At 34.8% G+C, this 20,507-nt stretch overlaps 2 protein-coding genes across 6 annotated transcripts; both read right to left on the reverse strand.

Moving 5' to 3' along the window:
* Positions 1-1,171: 1,171 nt before the first annotated feature.
* LOC116013462 (protein BASIC PENTACYSTEINE6-like) lies at positions 1,172-3,636 on the reverse strand. 4 transcript variants are annotated; one of them, XM_031253238.1, is made up of 3 exons: positions 3,391-3,636; positions 2,620-2,669; positions 1,172-2,325 (listed from the first exon to the last, which is right to left on the reverse strand). In XM_031253238.1, the coding sequence occupies exons 2-3, from the start codon at positions 2,623-2,625 to the stop codon at positions 1,432-1,434; spliced, it is 900 nt and encodes a 299-aa protein (XP_031109098.1). In that variant the 5' UTR covers positions 2,626-2,669; positions 3,391-3,636; the 3' UTR covers positions 1,172-1,431. The 4 variants fall into 4 exon arrangements, with proteins under 4 accessions (XP_031109098.1, XP_031109096.1, XP_031109099.1 ...); XM_031253236.1 differs by having other exon boundaries at positions 1,172-2,331; XM_031253239.1 differs by lacking the exon at positions 3,391-3,636 and adding an exon at positions 3,038-3,267.
* Positions 3,637-15,565: 11,929 nt separating this feature from the next.
* On the reverse strand, positions 15,566-20,163 carry LOC116012513 (NAC domain-containing protein 105-like). Of its 2 annotated transcripts, none has more exons than XM_031252067.1 (4): positions 19,988-20,163; positions 18,012-18,231; positions 17,519-17,790; positions 15,566-16,423 (listed from the first exon to the last, which is right to left on the reverse strand). In XM_031252067.1, exons 2-4 carry the CDS (start codon positions 18,178-18,180, stop codon positions 15,800-15,802), a joined length of 1,065 nt encoding a protein of 354 aa, XP_031107927.1. In that variant the 5' UTR covers positions 18,181-18,231; positions 19,988-20,163; the 3' UTR covers positions 15,566-15,799. The 2 variants fall into 2 exon arrangements, with proteins under 2 accessions (XP_031107927.1, XP_031107928.1); XM_031252068.1 differs by lacking the exon at positions 19,988-20,163 and adding an exon at positions 18,392-18,440.
* Between the last annotated feature and the right edge of the window lie 344 nt (positions 20,164-20,507).

Here is a 20,507-nt window from a genome sequence, read left to right on the forward strand (position 1 = left end):
CTCTTAGGTAAGTGAATCCTACGGCTCCCTTATTTGTTACAATCTTTAAAAGGATTGCGATAACAAATAATGTTGTGTGTTAGTGTGGTTTTTGGCTTTGTTGAAATAGATTTTGTTGGACCTCTTTATATGCAACCCACCCTTTTTGCTTTAAGTGCAACAATTTATTGCGATCTTTTGCAAATAATAGAACTATTGAGAGAGTACAATATCCTTTTTTGAATTCTTCAGTTTTCTATTTTCCAGTTTTTCAATATCTGGTTTCCAAATTGGATAATTGTACAAGTAAACAAATTTTCTATTTTTTATTTCTCTAGAAAACTAGAGAATTTCTTCAGTTAGTAAACTCATCCTAACTGTCTATGTCAGGATAAAACTGTGTATATATATGTAGTCCTATATGGTATTCCTGATCTATCTATAAAAGTAAAGGGAAGTTTTTATCTGTTCCATCTATATATTATATGGCCTTTGAATTTGTATTTACAAGTGGCTCTGCAAAACCTGCTTATGCTTATAAGTAGTATTTACTAGGACCTTTCATTCATATGCTTAAAAGTTAGTTGAAGTAGGCCAAGTCTTATGACTTATGAGGATCAGTGTTATTTTCTTTGGTTGCTTTGTACTTGTACATTACATATAAAGAACTAGATTGTTCAGTTGTGACTTGTAGCGTCTTCCAGGAGTTGAATCGAATCCTTCTTGCTAACCGAGTCAATTGGTGCACGTTTACGGCTAATGTCTGAATGACTAGAAAGGCTATTATTTAGTTTCGCTTTCCCTGCTAGAGTCTCCTGCTGTATTTCCTTGTTCTTTGTGATTTCTGTGTCAGGTTCTCTCAGACATGAACGGGCTAAGTTCTGCTGCTGCATCATATTGATTTGTTTTGGCAGAAAGCTCAAGTTTGCTTGAGACTGGTGTTGCTGCATCATATTGATTTGTTTTGGCAGAAAGCTCAAGTTTGCTTGAGACTGGTGTCCGATTGAGTGGAACAGGAAGGAGGGAGCTGCTGGGTGGTTGTCTGATATTTGTAATGGATAATGCAATCTGATGAAAATTAACAGGCTCCAGGTTGTGCATTATTATGAAGCTTCCAATTTTGATCAAGAGACTAACACGCATTGAAGTTCAATTAAAGTCTCATTTGTAGGACAGCCACACCCTGCTTTAGTTTTGGCGGATACCATATGCATTTTCTAATTACAATCTCATGTCAGTTCAATTCTTGATTGTATGCTCGAAATAAAATATGTTCAGAACAATAACGATTGCTCTTGAAAGAAAATCCTACCATCACAGTAAATAGAATTCAAAACCTTTGCAAATCTTTGAGCTACATCTTGAATTCTTTCTCCAGGATATGAATGTAGATCATTTTAATCAAAGGTAGATGAGGAGGCTAGCACAATCTGCTGGCTGGCCCTGGCAATGCTATTTTACTGTACTGTACCGATTTGTGCCATGCTTTGCCCAATGGTCCTTCAGATCAAGTGGAGCAGACAGGTCATAGCCTTCGGCAGTAAGACGGCTCAGCAGTTTACTGAATGCGCTTGCACTCATCTTTCGACCACCAACTCTGGAATAGCGCTTATGTGATGCTTGTGGCAACGGGTACATGGATATGGTAGTTGTGCAGCAGGCTGATTGCCACCCACCATTTCCCCATTTGTAACACGGTTGAGGGGTTCCAGTACAGGAACAAACTGGCACTGGCATTGCAGACATATCAGAATTTACCTGCTCGAAACCTAAATCTTCTTCCCATGTATCATCCAGGTCCTTGTCTTGTTCTTCATCACTGGTGTCCACAAACTCCCCGCAGTTCCCATCGTCCCAATCATCTAATGTAGAAACTGCCTGCCAACTCAAATCCTCTACCTCCTCTCTTTTAACCACCCTTGGTAACTTGGATGCCTTTTTAGGTTTGCTTTCTTTTGGTTGCCTCACCTTCCTGGGATTGGCTGTTTGGGGAGTAGGATCTGTCACATTGATGGGGTCGTTTGTGAGGTTTTCCGTTGGGTCATAAGCAGCTGCACTTATCATTTCATGCATCTCCTGCTGGTAATGAATGTGTTCAGCTCCTGGTGACTTGGAAACAATATTTTCATCATTCATTGAGCTTTCCCGCAATTTAAGGGCAGATATGGCACTATCACGTTCATCTAGGGCAGCATTGCGCTCTGCAATTGCAGCATCCCTCTGCAACATCGCCATGTCTCGCTCTGCTAAAGCTCTTTTTCTCTCATCTAGGGCCATGTTCCGTTCTAGGATGGCAGCATCCCTCTCAGCCATGATGGCCATGTATGTCCTTATAGTTGAGTTGTTCTGGTCCTTTTATTACAACAAAATCATCAACACTTTTGTTTGGGTGTGTTCTAAAGACAGAAAAATCAAAACTCATTCACAACAAAACCTTTCATTGCAATTTTACCATTCAGAAAATATATTTTAATCTGTTCCTGCCATATACATAGTCTAAACTCTAAAGTAAGACACCCTGGTTTACTTACTATAAATGTACTAGGATCAAAGATGATTAACTTGCTAAGCTTCTGGTTCTAAAGCAAACTTCATGCAAAAGGTGAAGTATAAATTTGTAATAAAAGGACAAAGTCATACCATCATAAAGAGGAATGCAAACTAGCAACCCATCTCAACTTTGGCCATTTCTGCAAACATGTGAAGAAAAAATTTAAAAAGCCCAATTCGTGATAAACATTATGAAATGATAGCAGCCAAGAATGAAGAACCATATCAAATATATACTTTCAAAATGTAATGTGCTTTACTTTTCATGTTATTCAATTTTTGCCACCAAGTAACCACATTCCAATAAATTCCAAAGTATAACAATAAGCATTGAATTCATAGACTTGCCAAGCTTTGTGAAAGTAAACAGACAGTGCAAACTACAGTGTTGAACAACAGAAATGGAAGCTTTCTACGCTGTAAGTCAAGTAAAGGAAGATATAGAAATCTTAATTTTCTGAGCAATTCTAGTCTTTATAGACGTTCCAAACGCTTTTCACACTAGTACCAGAATGATTTCCCCAAAATCTCTTCCACAGTTCCACTAGGACCTACTCAGTTTCTGAAATCTCAAGCTCCTAAAATGCAAATCCCTGGCTCGCGCGCATAAATTATAGAACCATTTCACCGCAGATCAACAACGCAAGGTCAAAGCTAAGCAACGCAGATCAATTTCAGAGATTCAACATGCAGGAGAATCCTCAGTGTACTCGTACAGATACGCGTATACATTCAAGCCGCCGTACAAAGATCGGAAGCTAGGGTTAATAAACTCGAGCAAGGCAACTTCAAAAATACATATTCAAATCTAAAATAGATCAGAGAAAAAGGCATTTCGCAGTGAATGGAAAGAGTGATTACCAAAAGCTATAGAGAGAAAACACGAAACGCAGAGCTCAGATATCCGACCGGACGAGAAGCCGTAATCTAGCGGCGGCGGAGCTACTCGGGGAAGAAGGAACGATGCGGCGTCGTGTAGGAAGGAACAACGGCGTTTAAAGAGACCGGATCTAGCGCTGGCCTGCAAGAAAACGAGAATATAGTATGTCGGATCGGGTCGTGCCTCCGGAAAGAAAACACAACACAGGAGATCACGACGGCAGAGAGCTATTTTTATGTTTATTTTTAGTCATTGATTTCCCACCTGCCCAATTAATTTTATTAATTATTACAGCAAAGTTGACCCACTGAACCTTTTTTTTTTCATGTGTAATAATGGATTCCTAAATTATGATTGTGAATTAATTCTTGAAACGGCCCCAAATTACTTTAAGGGGGTGTTTGGTTGGATGGAAAATCTTTTCCATGAAAAAGATTTTCTATGAAGTGAAGGAAAATGTGCTTTTCTATTGTTTGGTTGGATGGAAAATGTTTTCCATTGGAACTTCAGTTCCCAAAAGTGGAGGAAAACAAATTCTTTGCTAGGAGTTGGTATTTTGTTTTCCAAGGAGTTTGGGAAGAAATTATTGAGCAATTAGACAACTTTACCCTCATCAAAATAATATAATTTATTATCACTATTAATTGTTAAGGGCATATTGGTCTTTATATTCATAATTCCTTACCATTCCAAATCCAACCAAACAATGAAATTCATATCCCCAGTAATTTCTTTTCCACCAACCAAACAATAGAATCTATTTTCCTGGTAATTTGTTTTCCATGGAATTTGAATTCCATTTCCTTCAAATATTTTCCAGCGAACCAAAAGTGTTCATGTCAATCAAATATTACATCTTAAAAAAAAAAGTAAAAAGTAAAGTAATTACAACTTTCAAAACGAGTTTAACTCGCTAAGTTAGTATGCCCCAGAGTAAGATGTAGTTTTGGTTTGGGAATAGGTAAATTTGAATGATTAAAATAGCTAATTTAGTAAATTATAATTTTTTTTAGATATTGTTATTCCTTTTTTCTTTCTTTCTTTTTAGTATTCTGAAACCTCGTTGGCATGCATATTTTTTTGAGAAAAATACCAGATAAACCTCTAAACTTTACATCAAAAATTAATTAGACCCCTAAACTTTTAAAAAGTACAATTAGATTCTTGAACATGTTTTTTTTTTTTTTTATCAAATAAGTCAAATTTACCGGTAACTAACATGTTACCAGTAAAATTAAACTATTGACTAATAATTTCACTAAAAAATCGACCATGGACAAAAAGGCCGCCTTCTCCGGTGAAGGTGACCAAAAAAGGTCACCTTATCTGGTCGCCTTCTCTTGGGGAAGGCGATCGGAAAAGGTCTCACTCATCTGAGAACTCTAATATGATGGATTGCTTACCGGAGAAGTTCACGGAGGCATTTACCGAAACTTATCGATGAGGTAACCAGCTAACGAGGTTGGATGTCTTAAAATCGTGAGTTGATGTGTTTAATTGCACTTTTTGAAAATTAATGGACCTAATTGACTTTTGTACAAAGTTTGATGACCTATTTGACCATTTTCTCAATTTTTTTAGTATTGTTGTTTGTTTAAACTAGTTAGATCGTTTTGTTGTACAACTATTAGCTTTTTGAATTAATATTTTATTAAATTTTTTTTTTTTCAAAAAATTATGATTGTGCAACTTGTGGGTCATGGTGGAGGTGGGTCATACTTCACTAGTCATTTTAGACAGTCTTTCAGGTGTCGTAATAATTCCTTAGAGCATCCTCATCAATGGGGTTATTTCACGGTATAAGAGGAGTTTTTGTAAGTGTGATTAGGAAAGAGAAAATTGGAGGGGAGGAAAAAAAATGAATAAATATGATTTATATAAAAAAATAGTGTCAGGCACGCCGCGTGCAGTGCATGAGCGGCTGCTGTGCGCCATACGCGCACAACAACCAATGATAATAAATGCATCTCTGCTCAGTTACTGTACAATGAACCCGACATTAGCAGTTGAACCCCAAATTTTCTCTTTCCTCTTCTCTTTCCTTCCATGTGACAAACTCTTGACATTATCTTCTCAAATATGCATTGATAATGTTGCTCTTAAAGACTAGCTTAAAAATTGTGCTAGGAGCATTGGCTGAACTCTATGAGATGAGTTCATCCTTCTCCATGAACGTTTGAGTCCTCAATCTTTCATCTTATCACCAAGTATATTAATATTAACGGACAAATATACAATAAATTTATTAATTATTAATTGCTCATATCAATCAAATATTACTTCCTTTAGAAAAAAAAAAGTCAAGCGATTAGATCTATCAAAGGAGTTTAGCTCATTAGGCTTCTCCCCCGTATAATAATGAGTCACACTTGACTGTCTCACTGATCTTTATCACTGATCTTTATCTGTGAGACAAGTCGAGTTAATATGCAAATATAATACTTATACTGAAAAAAGTAATACTAATTAACAATAAAGTATTTGTTAGTTATCAGAGAAAACATAATACTTTTGAGAACAAATATAATATTTTTATATTTTTATGTCAAGGTATCAATTTTTTTTCATCAAAAACATTATATTTTCCCAAGTAATGTTAGCAAGTACTCCTTATTTGTTACTTATAAAAGAAAAAGGTAAATGCCTGTCAAGGTCCTCCAAATTTGGTGATTTCGTCATTTTTAGTCCTAAACTTTCAAGTCGACCTGCCATAGTCATTCCGTTAAGGTATTCCGTCTTAGCTGTGAAAATTAAGGGCAAAACAGTCTTTTTATTGCAACCCTATCCAAAACAATTTCATTTTCCTCATATATTAGCCCTAATCCATTTCTTCGTACCTTCTTCCTCCCATTTCTTCCGCTGCGACCGGTGCTGTTCCTGAGGGTCCAACTCTTTCCCGAATGCAATAAAATGAATTGTTTAGGTTGGGATTGCAATAAAAAGACTGTTTTGCCCTTAAATTTCACAGGTGAGACAGAATATCTTAATAGAAGGACTACGACAGGTCAATTTCGAAACTCAGAGGATCATAGAGGGTTAATTTGAAAGTTTAGGACTAAAGGTGACGAAATCACCAAACTTAGATGACCTTGGTTGGTATTTACTCTAAATGAAAATGTAATATTTTAGAGTTAATTTCATTTTTTGTCCTAGATTTATAGGTGATAATCCACTTTTAGTCATTTTTTATTAGAACATCCTCATTTGGTTCTAGTATTATTTAATTGTATAATGTTATTATATGGTATGATTTTATTTATTATTTTTTTGAGAAAATGTATGATTTTATTTATTTTAGTCAATTTATATCATATACTTTCCATTGGGGGCAAATTATTGCATGGACCATGGTCCACACAGTTTGTGTGGACCAAAAATAAAAAGTACATTATTTTTATACTGAAGATACATTATTTTTATACTGTAGGTACATTATTTGACAGTATATATCAAATAATGTACCTTCAGTACAAAAATAATGTACCCTAAAATAATGTACCTACGGTATAAAAATAATGCACCTTCAGTACAAAAATAATGTACTTTTTATTTTTGGTCCACACAACTGTGTGGACCATGGTCCATGCAATAATGATTGTCCATTGGGGGTACCTCATGTTTTGGGCCCTAAGATGGATGAGGTCGGTGGCCCAGATCCCACTTATCGAGGCCTCAGCCTCATGGCAAAGGTTATGCATGGGCGTTTACGAGACAAATCTAGGTACAAGTAACATATGGCCCAATAAAAAGGCAAAATGACATAAGAATAAGTTGTGATACACAAAGGCCCTGTTTGTTAAATGGATGTTAGCTGATTGGGTTGGCTGTTTGGGTTAGAAGGTATAATTTGTTGATAACATTAGCTGATTGTAGAAAGTTCTTTGATAAATGCCCTGTTTGGTAAATGACTGTTAGCTGATTGGGTTGGCTGTTTGGGTTAGAAGGTATGATTTGTTGATAACATTGGCTGATTGTAGAAAGTTGTTTGATAAATTAGCTGTTAGCTGATAGCTGTTTGGTATAATTTCTTTTCTCAAAAAACTAATTGAAAATGCTGCTTTGAGTAGCCTTTTGAATTTTAACATTTTGAAGTTACAAAAAGCTTATTATTTACAAAAAGCTTATTATTTACCAACTAATAGTGGTCAAATAAGCCAAAATTGGTTGATAGGCTGATTATTTACCAAACAGGGCCAAATTAGCTGTTAGCTTATAGCTGTTTGGTATAATTTCTTTTCTCAAAAAGCTAATTGAAAAGACTGCTTTGAGTAGCCTTTTGAATTTTAGCATTTTGGAGTTACAAAAAGCTTATTAACCAAACAACTAATAGTGGTCAAATAAGTCAAAATTGACTGATATGCTGATTATTTACCAAACAGGGCCAAAGAAGGTCCACAAAAAATGACATTAAGACTTTTTTTTTCTTGGTGAAATGATCTTTCCTTCTCGTTGCATCATTCTAATTCCCCATTAATCTTTGTTATTAAAGTGTACATTACCTTGGTAGTCACTGTGGACCTTGGTTCATGTGTATGTGTTTTGTGTTGTGACTTTTTGCATCTTGCATTATGAAATTCTATATTTTAAGGGTATGAATTATGTACTTGAAACAAATTAGTATTGTGTTTTATGTTATGAATTTATGTGTTTCGTGTTGTAAAATTCTATGCCTATGAACACAAATTATATACCTAGATCAGATTTAAAATTTAAGTAAATATATAATATGTGTATGTGTCTTGTGTTATGATCCAAGGTTCATAATGCTATGTAGACCCTAATGCATGATATAAATTGCCCTTGGTACACTTTCTTAGAACGAGTCAAAATATTTCTTCATCGAGTCCTTCTAATGGTCCAATACAATTGGGCCAAATAATTGTAGAAAGCCTTGGTAGCCATTTCGGCAAATTTTTATGTGGACCATGGATCTGTGTGATCATAAAAAACGTACATTTTAATGTATCTACACATGCAAACAAATTTGAATATTCCTATTGAAGTTCACTTGTATGTGCAAGAGCTCAAGTCTCAATGCCTCATCATGAGTAGTTTAATTAATATGTGTGAAGTATTTATTTTCACTCCATACTAAAGTTATTTATTCTTTAAAAAAAATTACAGTTTTTTAGGACTAGATCAAGCCAAGTAATTCCACTATTTTTCATCACCAAAAAAAAAATTCCACTATTTTCATTATGATGTTACATGTATATGGATAGTTTGTAGGAAGTTTTAGTGATGAGCTTTCTTGAAGAAGAGGTGGGAGGGGAGACATAGTCCCTCGATGTAGGTAGATGGGGAGAGTGGATCTAGCTCTCGCTCCCTATTTGTTATTTGCTAGTCTTGAACTACTTAAATAATATAATATCTATTTCGTGATTAGTGATTATTCAAACGAGACAGCCTAGCTAGTTTAATTATATTCATTCTCAACCCCCTAAGGTTATTACTACCTCTAAAACCTGAGTTAATTTAACAAGTGTCTGCACGACTGCACCATGAGCTTGAGCATGGTTGGCTACGAGAAAGAGCATGAGTTCGTTGGAAAATTTCTACTGAGCCGGTATGAATATATTCTATCGTTGTTATTGTTTTGAAAGAAAAAAAAGTCCCAATAATTTTAACAGAATAACATAATACTTAATTGAATAATATCATTAAACAAAATTATAAATGCCAAAGACTTTATGGTTTAATGGCACCCGGTGTCCCTGTTTACACTCCACATGGATGATGTGAGTGGGTTCGAGCCTCAGTGGAATCAACTGTTGACTCTTTGTGTTTCAGTAGGTTGAGAAAGTAGCTATGAACATATACTATTGTAATAAAGTCAATAGCCCTAAAAAAAAGGTGATAAATACATTTTGGAAAATATTTTTCCTCTCCCGAATTTCCCTCTAATTTTTTTTCTTTGTGACTTTTATTTATCTGGGGAACATAAATTAATTAAACCATTATTAATTAAAAAATGGTAATTAATAATCAAATACAAAAAAATCATATCATATAATGTCACGTTAATGAAAAAAATATAAGAATATGTAGCTTTACTTGTGCTTTTTTTTACCGAGTACATTGCAAAGCAGGGACGACATAAAAGGACAAATGGAGTGCATTTAGCTGTAAACTTTTGGTTGGGCTGTAAGTTTGCCGACAGAGCCTGAGATTCCACTCCTGACATTCTTGGATTGGACAACAATCATATGTGTAACACTTAACAATTATGAGAACGTAACTAGTCCCCTATTCTTTTTACAATGGTAATATAATGTTTTGTTGTACTGCACTCATTTGATGCCACATGATTGGTCGGATATGATTTTGAGCTTTCTTTAATTTCCTTTCACCTTTTTGGACACAATATGAAAGGTTTAATGAAAATAGTAAATGTAGGAGTTTGTAAATTGATTTCGTAATTACAAAGATTTTTTTAATTTTTATGAAAAATGTTTTTGACTTTTTCGATCAGTTTTAAGCCATGTTACCTCGTGGACAAATGATATTATTCTTCATTGGCATGTCAAAAGAACAAGGCATGGAGGGATATACACCCCGCCTCTTGTTTAGTATGATTTTTAATGTTTAAGTAAAAAAAAAAATTAAATATTTAGTTCTTTATTTGGTGACTACAATCTAGCATATTCATGGTAGGTTTGGACCTGACCTTTCGTTTGGAAGTACCGTAGCGATGTCGTCAAACTACAAGATACTTGGCAAGTCCTTAATTAATTAATGTATCAGGGACATGACGAGGCAAAGCGGGATATATCTCAGTCTTCAACGAGGAATTGAATGGATACAACTCTCCATTTTAGTCCTCGTTTTTCAAATTTGGTCCTTGTCACTATCCCGACTTGAGCGAGAATCAGAGAGAAATTACCATCCCTAATTCTCACTTCATCATTTCTCTAGCTAATTAAATCCTGATTGCCTCTAAACAATAGTAATGTGAACATATTTGTGTTACAAGTGGTAAGACTATGATAATCAATCAAATATTAAAAGTTGAATTAAGAAATCAATTAGTGTAATCATCTTTAAAGCATAATAATAAGGTGTAGGTAAAGTGTGATATGCAATTTCTTTGTGCATATTTTAAAATATTTTTCTTTTCTTTGGTTGACTTTCTTTTTGAACAATTGAAGGCTATTTTTAATTTTGTAAAAGATACAACTTTTTAGTAAAATAAAAAGTTAATTAAAGGTATTTTAGTATCTATTTTAGTAATCATAGAAGCAACTTTTTGAGAACTAAAAAGTTCCAATGAAAAATTATTTCCAAATAATAAATAAATCAAGTGATGATAGAAATAAAAGATTGATATAAACTTTTGGAGTATATATAAATGTAATAATGTATAATGCGATTTATATATAGAGATAATTTTTAAGATTATTATTTTAGAGACAAGTCTTTGTATATATTCATATTACAATTAAGAATTACTTGTGAATCACGTACGAGATAACTAACATTTTTTTAAATAAAATAACATATATTTTTAATGATTGTGGGCTAACCAATGTATTATGAATATTAAAAATTAATAAGAGACCCCAAAAGGGGTGACTAAATGGGTAGAACATGATTATTGTACTTGATCGAAGATCAGATTCAATTCTTACTAATATTATTCTCTTGATCAAATGTCAAATATAGCCTTTCTAGTGTAGTTGTGGGCTATTAAACATGTGATTTAATTCTCTCGTAATCCAAAAAAATAAAAAGAAATAGAAAACAAAAAGATTAGAGAAATGGAAATGAAATGTGAAAGAGTGAAATGAATATATGTGCATAGAATATAGAAGTGAAAAGAGACAGGCATGCAAAAATAGAAGGCCACACTGCATACCGCATGCTAGACAAGATTACAGCCCCACTAAACCAATACGTATTTTCTTGCATACTATATACCCATTACTTTGCTTTCACTTCCCGGCCATTTCATTATCCATTCAACCCATTATTTCCTTTTCTTTCTTTTTTCTTTTTTCTTTTTTTTTTTTAAAAAAAATTAATTATCTCTCTCAGATTTAGGTTTCTGTGTTCTATTGTCTGGAAACATCAACAGCAATGGTCTTTGGGACCAGCTCAGGTTTAACCGATAATTAAATCCTCAGCTCAGACGACAATTTTGTGATAGATTCAAGTTTAGATTGATTTTATATATGTACACCCGATTTTCTCTATAGATGGTGTTGGGACATGTATGGGTTTTGGATTACATTTGAGTCATGCCTTTTAGTGCTAGCTTGAATTGGGTTGGATTTTGATAGCTTTTCGTGTTCCACCTATGATTGAAATGCAAGAAATTAAAGTATATAAAAAGAAGTATAATTGTTAGTATGGATTAGAAATAAAAAAAAATTATACAAAAGTGTTGTTTAGTTGACGGAATGAAGATATCAAAAGAGCTAAATTATTGAAACATGCGTTATATCTCAACTAAAAGTTTAAATTAATAGTTGTTTGCTTCAAGCAACAAGTGGATCGTAGTCTCTTTGATGAGAACAATACAATAATTTTGAGAAGAATTTTATTACTGAGCAGTTTAATATGCAAAGTACATGAAGAAATGCATTTATAAGATCACATACAAAGAATCATAATCAGGTAAAGAATGATAAAATGTAGATTTACAATAATACTGAGAGAGAAGAAATTTTAGTGTAACTAGAATAGAGTGTCCTAATACGACATCTCAAGCTAAATATTCTATAGAGGGAACATTGAACTTGTGCCTTAATTAAATTATTGAATCTTGATGTGGATTGAGCTTGGCACAAAGCTAAGACTATAGTTGACTAATGAAACTCAAAGATCATGCTTGTGAGGAGGACCAAAATGCAACTTCAATGCTATAGAGCCTGGGATGTAGCATGTCCTATTGCAACATACATAACCTCATCAGATAAATATGAGATGGCCATGAACAAGATAAAAGAATTCTGGCAGACCTAATTTTCAACCGCAAAATTGACTACAACGTAACGGAACACCTATCTGGAGTCTAAATAAATGAATCCGAACAAGCAACGTGCTATCAAGGTATCCACTAAAATTTTGACCACAGAGAAATGGAATAAGTTGAGACTTCCAAAATAAGTAATTTGAGGAGGTGTGAAAGACCTTGTGGTCTAGTGGCACCCGGTTTACACTCCCATGTGGAAGGGAGTGGGTTCGAGCCTAGCTACTATATTGTAACAGAGTCAGTAGTACGAGGAGGAATTGAGTTTGTGGTGGCGGCGGCTGTATTGACATGGTATACTAGATGAGAACAATAATTTTTGATTTTTTTTAAATTATTGATCAGTATAATCTACAAAGTACATGAAAATATATATTTATAAGAATACAAAAAGTCTTAATCAGAATAATTATTGATCAGTATAATCTACAAAGTAGATACATTTATTTTTATATTATATGCTCAAGAAGTTGAACTTATTTGACTATGGTGAAATGTATGTCTAGGCAACCTTCTTCTTTAATTTACTGATTTTTAGGTTGCCTTTTGCTGATTTTCATGTATCCCATATATATATTTGAATCATATGATAATAAGTTATTAGGAGAAAACTAAGAACCAATCTCAACCTTATATTTAGAAAAATTGAACGCACTAGATCAGATTTTAAAAAAAAATGTAGTGACATTTTCATAATTATCACCAATTTTACTATTCAAACTTGAACACCAAAATTTGCAATTTTAGTCTTAGACTTTTTCATGTTTGCACATTTAATATTAACATTTTTCATATTTAGTATAGTATAAAATATTGCATGCACTTGCAAAAATGTGAAAATGTATTGCACTAAGGGTTTCGATTTTAGAGTTTATGACTGAGTTTTTTTGTTTTATTTGGTTTAGTAGTTCACTTTTTACTACTTAGGATCTAGTATTTACGATTTAGATGATTTAAAATTTAGTTTTTTTCATCGATTTTATAAAATTTACCAGGTTTGCATATTTAATTGTTAAAGATGACATATTTAAGTGTTAAATTTTGCATGGTGAAGAAGTTGATGATAATTACAAAAATGTCACTACGTCACTACTCTTGTATGAGGTAAATTCCATTCAGGTGTATATATGTTGGCTAACTTTGATGAGATATACAATGTTAATACACATTAACAAAAGTATAAATTAAAAATATAATAATGGAATAGTAGGAGTAACTAGCTAAGTACTACTTAGTTTTGAAACACAACATGCATGGTATGTATATATGGAATACAATATTACATTTTGGACTCACAATTTTTATATATGTATACATTATTCTAGTGCCACTACCACAAAAAAAAAAAAAACAAAAAAAAAAACTTTTAACTTTCAATGTCGGTTATATTGTGTAATAGATTTGGTCATATTAGTAAATAAATGATACGATGTCAGTTTTTCAAAATCGACGTCATATGTCACTTAAAAAAAATTACAAAAATAACTTTGGTTATTTATAAAAAGTCGACACTGTACTATTTTTTTTATACGTAAGGAAGGGGGCAACCCACGTAAAACAATTACAGCTAATCCCAACCATGAGAATTCCGTCAACAGGGCAGACTTGACACTGTACTATATATTTTTAAAAAATTATTGAAGGGATACGACGTAATTTTTTTTTTTAAAATAAAACTAACATTGTATAATTTTTAAATTTCCTTTAAGAAGGAGATATAATGTTGGTTTTCATATGTTGGTCTTGGGATTGATAAAAAGTCTAGAAAGAGGGGTGTATGTGGTTGAATAGAAATTTTCAAAATTTTAAACTTAAAACAATTTTTAAATCAAAGCTTACCACAAGCTTGAAAGCAAGTGATAGGCACGCAACATAAGTCTTAAATTATTTGTAGCGCGGTTTAGTTAAAAACAGTTTGAAATGTGTTACGTTAGCGTGTCTGCATGTGTGCATGACTAGTTCGATCAACTGGAATATTAAATGCAGTAAAGTTAAAAGTATAGACAGAAATTTTTGACAACAATAGCCTAGTACGCTCTTCTCCTTAACGTGCAAGGAGGATTTCACTAGTATTTTATAGGCACAAGTACAAGTGAACCAATCTTAGTGTGTCCACAAAGCACTAAGACTGAAATGGTGCTCCTTCGATCTAAATGTCCTCTTCGGACCTTCAAGACCCGATCTCTGCTCCAAGGGTCAACCACCAAATCTCCTCAAGCAGCAGATCACCAACCACACTATAAGATATAATGAGATTGTCTTTCTTGTTCCCACAAATTAAACAAGTAAACTGTAAATCCGGAAAATTTACAAGTGAGGCGTTATCCCCAGTGTGACAAGTGTCCAAATCTTTCACTAGCTCCAACACACTGTAAATGTATAGTTGCCCTTTTCCGTAACAACTTTTGTCATTTTAAAACAATATTAATGCGTACTACATTAACCAAGGCAAATTTTATTTCGAGAAAGCTAAGTAAATAAATTATTCATATAAAAGATCGATTCTTTGCATGAATTGGATTAAAGAGATTCCTCACATTCTACACTAAGAGAATAAGTGTACTAACCAAACGTTTACCATTACGCTAAAAACTATAGTTCAATTTTCTGTACCAATTTTAACTGTACTGTATAGTTTTTTTTACCTTGAACTCGTGACCTAACTTTGATACAACTTGTTAGGATCAAGCATTCAAGGGCTTACCAGACCACTACGTTAAAAGTTATATCTCACACAAAGCTAAGGCACAATTTTATTTTCTTATACCCATATTTTCGAGAGGCAGGGTGTTAGATTTGACTTTTCGATCTCCACCCAACAATTCCCATAGCCACTAATTGTTGGACTTGATTCTTCACCGACTTCCGCCCAACATATCACAATGGAGAATGGAACAAAACAGTTCTAATTGATCAATCATCATATCGCATTATGCCACAACTTTTATTGGATGATGTTATAGTGGATTCTAGTAGGATTATTAATAGGTGATAATATAGTACATGCTGTTTTTTTTCTTCTTCTTATTATCTTTTGATTTCAACAATTTTCGTACCAAAAAAAAAATATTATGGTCTTATAAAAACGTAACAATAACACTAATAAAAAAAAAATCATGTTATCTAGTCCTGGATACATATTTATTTGATGGAGTAAATATATATATGGCACCCATTTCATCTCATTGAGTGTGGTTTTGTGGATAGATAGATCTCACAACCAAATATATCTTTACATTGCAGAATAGTATATATATCATCATCAATATATATATTCTTATCTTATATATATATATATATATATATACCCACTGATCTTGAACATAAAATCATAGTACGTGGTAGATCGAATTTTAGTACGAGTCTCATCAGCTCCGATGTTTTTTTTTTCCCATATATGCGTGCACTCTTCAATTCATTTATTTATCAAATATGCAAATACCAATATTGTCACACTCTGAGCTGCCGGAATTCAAGAAGTCATTCAACCGGCCGCCGGAACCACCACCGCCGGCGTTATCCCTCATCTCGCTCTGCAATAACAACAACGATCCCATCTCGTCACACCCGTGATCTTCGAAGCTCTCCTGGTTAACATCATGGCTCAACTGGGAAGCCACGAACTTGTCCAGCGCCCTCCAATCCGTGACTTTCTTGTTGCTCACGCAATTGATGTTATTCTTGATCTGCTCGCCGGCGCCGGCGCCGGCGGTGTCTTCAGTGGCGTTGCTGCGGTGGTTCTCATGGAGGAGCGGGGTTTTGAGGAGCGGGAGGGAGGGGCTTTGCAGCTGGGGAAGCTGGTTGAAGAGCTGATCGGCGTGCATGAAAGTGAGGTTCTCTGAGGCCTCTAGCTCTTGCTTGCACAGAAACGTTTGCGCCGCCATGAAATTGCTCGGAGCCGCCGCCGCCGCCTGCCTTGTCATATAATCCATGTTGTTAATGTTGGGTTCATCGTACAAGAAATTGGATTCCCAGCCTTCCATGCTCTTCGCTTGTCCGGTGATTCGTTTCTTGAATGCCCTACACACCACCCATCCTTCCTCCTGCACCACATCACAAATAATTTTAATTTTTTTTTAATACTACTGACTCTATTACAGTATCAGCATGATCGAGTGTCATACAATACATATATATAATACATAATTATACAAGTACTGAAAACTCAATCAGCAAACATAAGTACCCATTAATTGGAGTTTCATGTTAGATCTAATGAAATACTACAATCTCGATCAACTATAAAACAGTGTAGGTATGTTCAAGTTTTTCTTAAAAAAAGTTATAAACTATTTATGTTCATCTATTGTACGTATAGTGGACAAAGTACAAAGGCATGCAACTAAAGTACATGCTTCTTCTAAGCATGCTAAATTGATAATGTTAATGGTAACTTTTAATTTTTCATACAAAGTAAAAAGAGAACGAAAGGATCGAGACTACAAAGTCCCGACTATATCACCTTAACAAGGTCAATAGAAAGTAAATTAAACGGTACTTTTAAAGTAACTTTGGTTTAGTAGTCTCCATGTAAAGTCAAAGAATTGAAGTATATATGGCAAAGAGGCGTGGAGGAAGGAGATGATTTGGGATTATTTCCTTTTGACAATTGAAAGGTTGAATGAGTAGTGATTATAGATCTTCAAAGCTTAATGACCGGAAAAGATGGAGTTGAACACTGTTTCCTTTAAAAGTAAAATTGTCTTTTGACTTAGAGCTACTAGGAATCATTTTAATTAATTTGTTTCAAGCATGTATGACTAGTCATAGGTTATACAAATAATGACACACATATATATATGTTATGCATGAAAAAGTTCAACCATTTATATTCAACACCTCACAATTTGGAGGAAAATGGGATGGTTCCTCAAATTAACATGAGAACAATTCCAAAACACAAAGGATTATCGGATCTAATAGATTTAGACCAATTTGACTAGGGTTACCCGATGATATTATATTCTGTAACTCGAATATATTGAAGTTGATCTTAAGATTTCTTATATTGAATATAATTTTAGACTCGGAAAAATAAAATTGTTTCCATAAAGTTGAGAGGATTATCAGAAGAGAAAGAGTTGAGAGTTGAGAGCTGTGAAGAAGAAAATGAATAAAGCTAAGGGAATAGAACTTGCCTGTGGAGGGCCATTTTCTTCAGATTCAAGCCGGTATTCATGCATGATCCAGTCAGTTTTCTGACCATTTGGAGCCCGGCCTTTGTAGAATACGAGGGTTTTCCTCATGCCGATGAGCTTTGCTTTATCGTACACCGCCTTGTCCCTGCCGGTAGCCTTCCAAAACCCGGCCATGGTCGCCCTGTTCGTCCTCGTCCCGGTCGGATACTTCTTGTCCTTGTGACTGAAGAAGTACCACTCGTTCTGCTCTTCGTACCCGATCCGGCATTTATCTGCAACTCAAACAATTCAACTCTATAAAGATCAATCCCTTCCCAACACCTATCAGTCCCAACTACAGGTCCATAACCTACTCTGATACTAAGTAAGTGTTACGTTTCAATGACAGTATGCTGGACTTGGCTCTCAGAGCTGCCCACCCAACAAACTTCAAGAAACCCTAGCAGTACTATACGTACACAGTACGATGAAACAAAGAACAACATATACATACCTTGAAGATCCCAAGGTTCGATTCTGTAGAGATCAATGTCTCTAATCACATCAAGGTCAATCTTCTGCGACGCAACCTTCTTCCTAAGATAGTATCCGACAAGCTCTTCGTCCGTGGGATGGAATCGAAACCCAGGCGGAACAGTGCATGATTCATCTGCTGTATCCATGATGTCTGATGATGACGACACTGTTCTTCAATTCTCTCAGGTAGCTCTGATCTGCATCAAATTATTAAACCCCAAGTAATGAATTAAGATGAACGATCAGTATAGATGATAGTATTCATTCTTTTACTACTACTCCATCCACCCATCCACCATCATGCTTAAATCATATCATCTCAGAAAGCAGTAGCAATTAAGTGTGAAATAGCAGTACCTATATAAGGGGAAAATGAAGAGAAGACAGATATAGTGATGAACAGGCTAAGGCCTAAAAGGTGAAGAATTGAAAAGAAATTATGAACCCTACAATTGGAAAGGTAACAAGTGTTTTCAGATATAATCATCAACCCGTTTGGTGGTAAGCACCCCTCATCAATTCTTTTTTCTTTTTTTTTTTCTATACATATAAATATAATAATACACCAGTAACCCCAATTCAAGTTATTTAACTTATCTTAAGTAAGGTGTGACTACCTGATACTCTTAAGTAAGGTCTAAATTAACTTAATGTGACTATCGGATACCATGTCAGATGTGGGTCGTAATTTAAAAAAAGAATAATTTTTTGTTTATTCTAAATTGGTATTGGTAGAAACAAGATAAGGGAATTGTGAAAATGGTGGGGTTAAAAGAAGGGGAAGAGATGAAAAGGAGAGAAAACCAAATGATGAGAGTTTGGTGTTAAATTTGATGAAAACCAGGAGGGGGTTTAAAGTTTAGAGGTGTAGGGTGGAGCTGAGTAGTCTCGATCGCCAGTATGTACGCTGTTCCATGCCTGGATCGAAGAAACTGACAAGTCATTAAAATTAAGTAAAGGTCAGTGGCATAATAATGTTGTCTCGTGGCGGAAAGTGCACAAATCATTCGTCTCCAACAACATAAGTCTTCGCCCAAACGTTTCAAAAAACAAAACATTCTTTTTTTACAACGTACAATAAAATAATTAAACTCCTTAAAATTAAACCCTGACCCGCATCTTGAAACAGTTGATAAGTGAATTGTTAATCGACTCTGATCTGGTGAGTATATCGGGAATTAAAAAAAAAAAGAAATTAAATGAAGAATGTGAGGGAAGAAGGATGGGAGGGACAGCAAAAAGACAAGAAAGGGTGACGTGATCAGTAAATAGGCACGCGTTAGATTGATAGGGTGAAGCTGCTAGAAAAAAGGGCATTTAAAGAGGAACAAAGGGGGAAAGGAAACATGCGGATCTATGGGAATTTGAATGATTGCAAAATGGAGAACGAGAGAGACTTCTCTGACTCTGGTGTCTGTTTGTCTCCAATCCACATAGCAACTACTCTACATACAACATCTATCCCTGACCCTTATTCCCTAATTTCCCTTTCTTTGGCATACTCTCAAAATAAGCTATTCCACCCATGTTCCATCCTTCCAAAACCCACGTACTGATTTACTTCCTTGTGATCAGTTCTTTTGGCAGCCGTTTAAAGACCAACCAGCACAAAAATTGAATTCTAACGGAAGCGTGAAAACTTGACCAAAAAGTCCACAGCTCCACCAATTTGCAATTTCACTGAAACTTAGAGAAATTGACGCTAGAGAACAGGCCAATGGCCCAAAACAAACGAGAAGAAGAGATAGGGGGTGGGGTTTCCCCGGCTCCTCTCTAGTAGCGAGAGAAAGAAAAACTCTTCACAAGACTCTCGAGTCTTAGTTGCAGGTTTCCTTGAAACTCAAAAAATTACACAATGTTGATTATCTTGAAGTGGACATGGATGGCATGCATGGCATGGCAAATTGGCAATGCATTGATGGAGGTGGGGGAAGGGAGAAAATCAAATCTTACCTGTGGAAGCTAAGCAAAGACTGGCTAGCTTAGCTAGGGGATATCAGATAGCAGAGAGTTAATTGAGCTGAGGGTTTTGAGTAGAATGATGATTTCTGGCTCAGCTCAGCCCAATGGAGAGAGTTCTGAGAAGATGAGAGAGGAGGAAGAAGATGAGAAGATCGAGGAAGTGGGAATTAATTAAGAAGCAAGTTCTTTGGAGTGAGAGAAAGCAAGGTGTTATAAAAGGGAATGGGGAAAGGGGGAGAGAGAGACTGGTGAGGACCGCTCAATTGCGCATGGCTCCTTGGTTGTCCCCATTGCCGACGTCACTTCCTAACTTCCTACAGTAACACTTTTTCTTCCTTCTCTTCTATCAACAAACTCTGTTACAACACGTAACAATACACAGTAATATTAGTTTTAAAATTTTATATAAAAAAAGTATCAACTTTCTTGCCCTATAAATACGAAGTATTTGTCTTTTTATTATTTTGTACTATACGCATTACTTTGATTTATTATACCACAAAATCTTAGA

This window comes from Ipomoea triloba, chromosome 3 (assembly GCF_003576645.1).
Source record: "Ipomoea triloba cultivar NCNSP0323 chromosome 3, ASM357664v1".
NCBI lineage: Eukaryota > Viridiplantae > Streptophyta > Magnoliopsida > Solanales > Convolvulaceae > Ipomoea > Ipomoea triloba.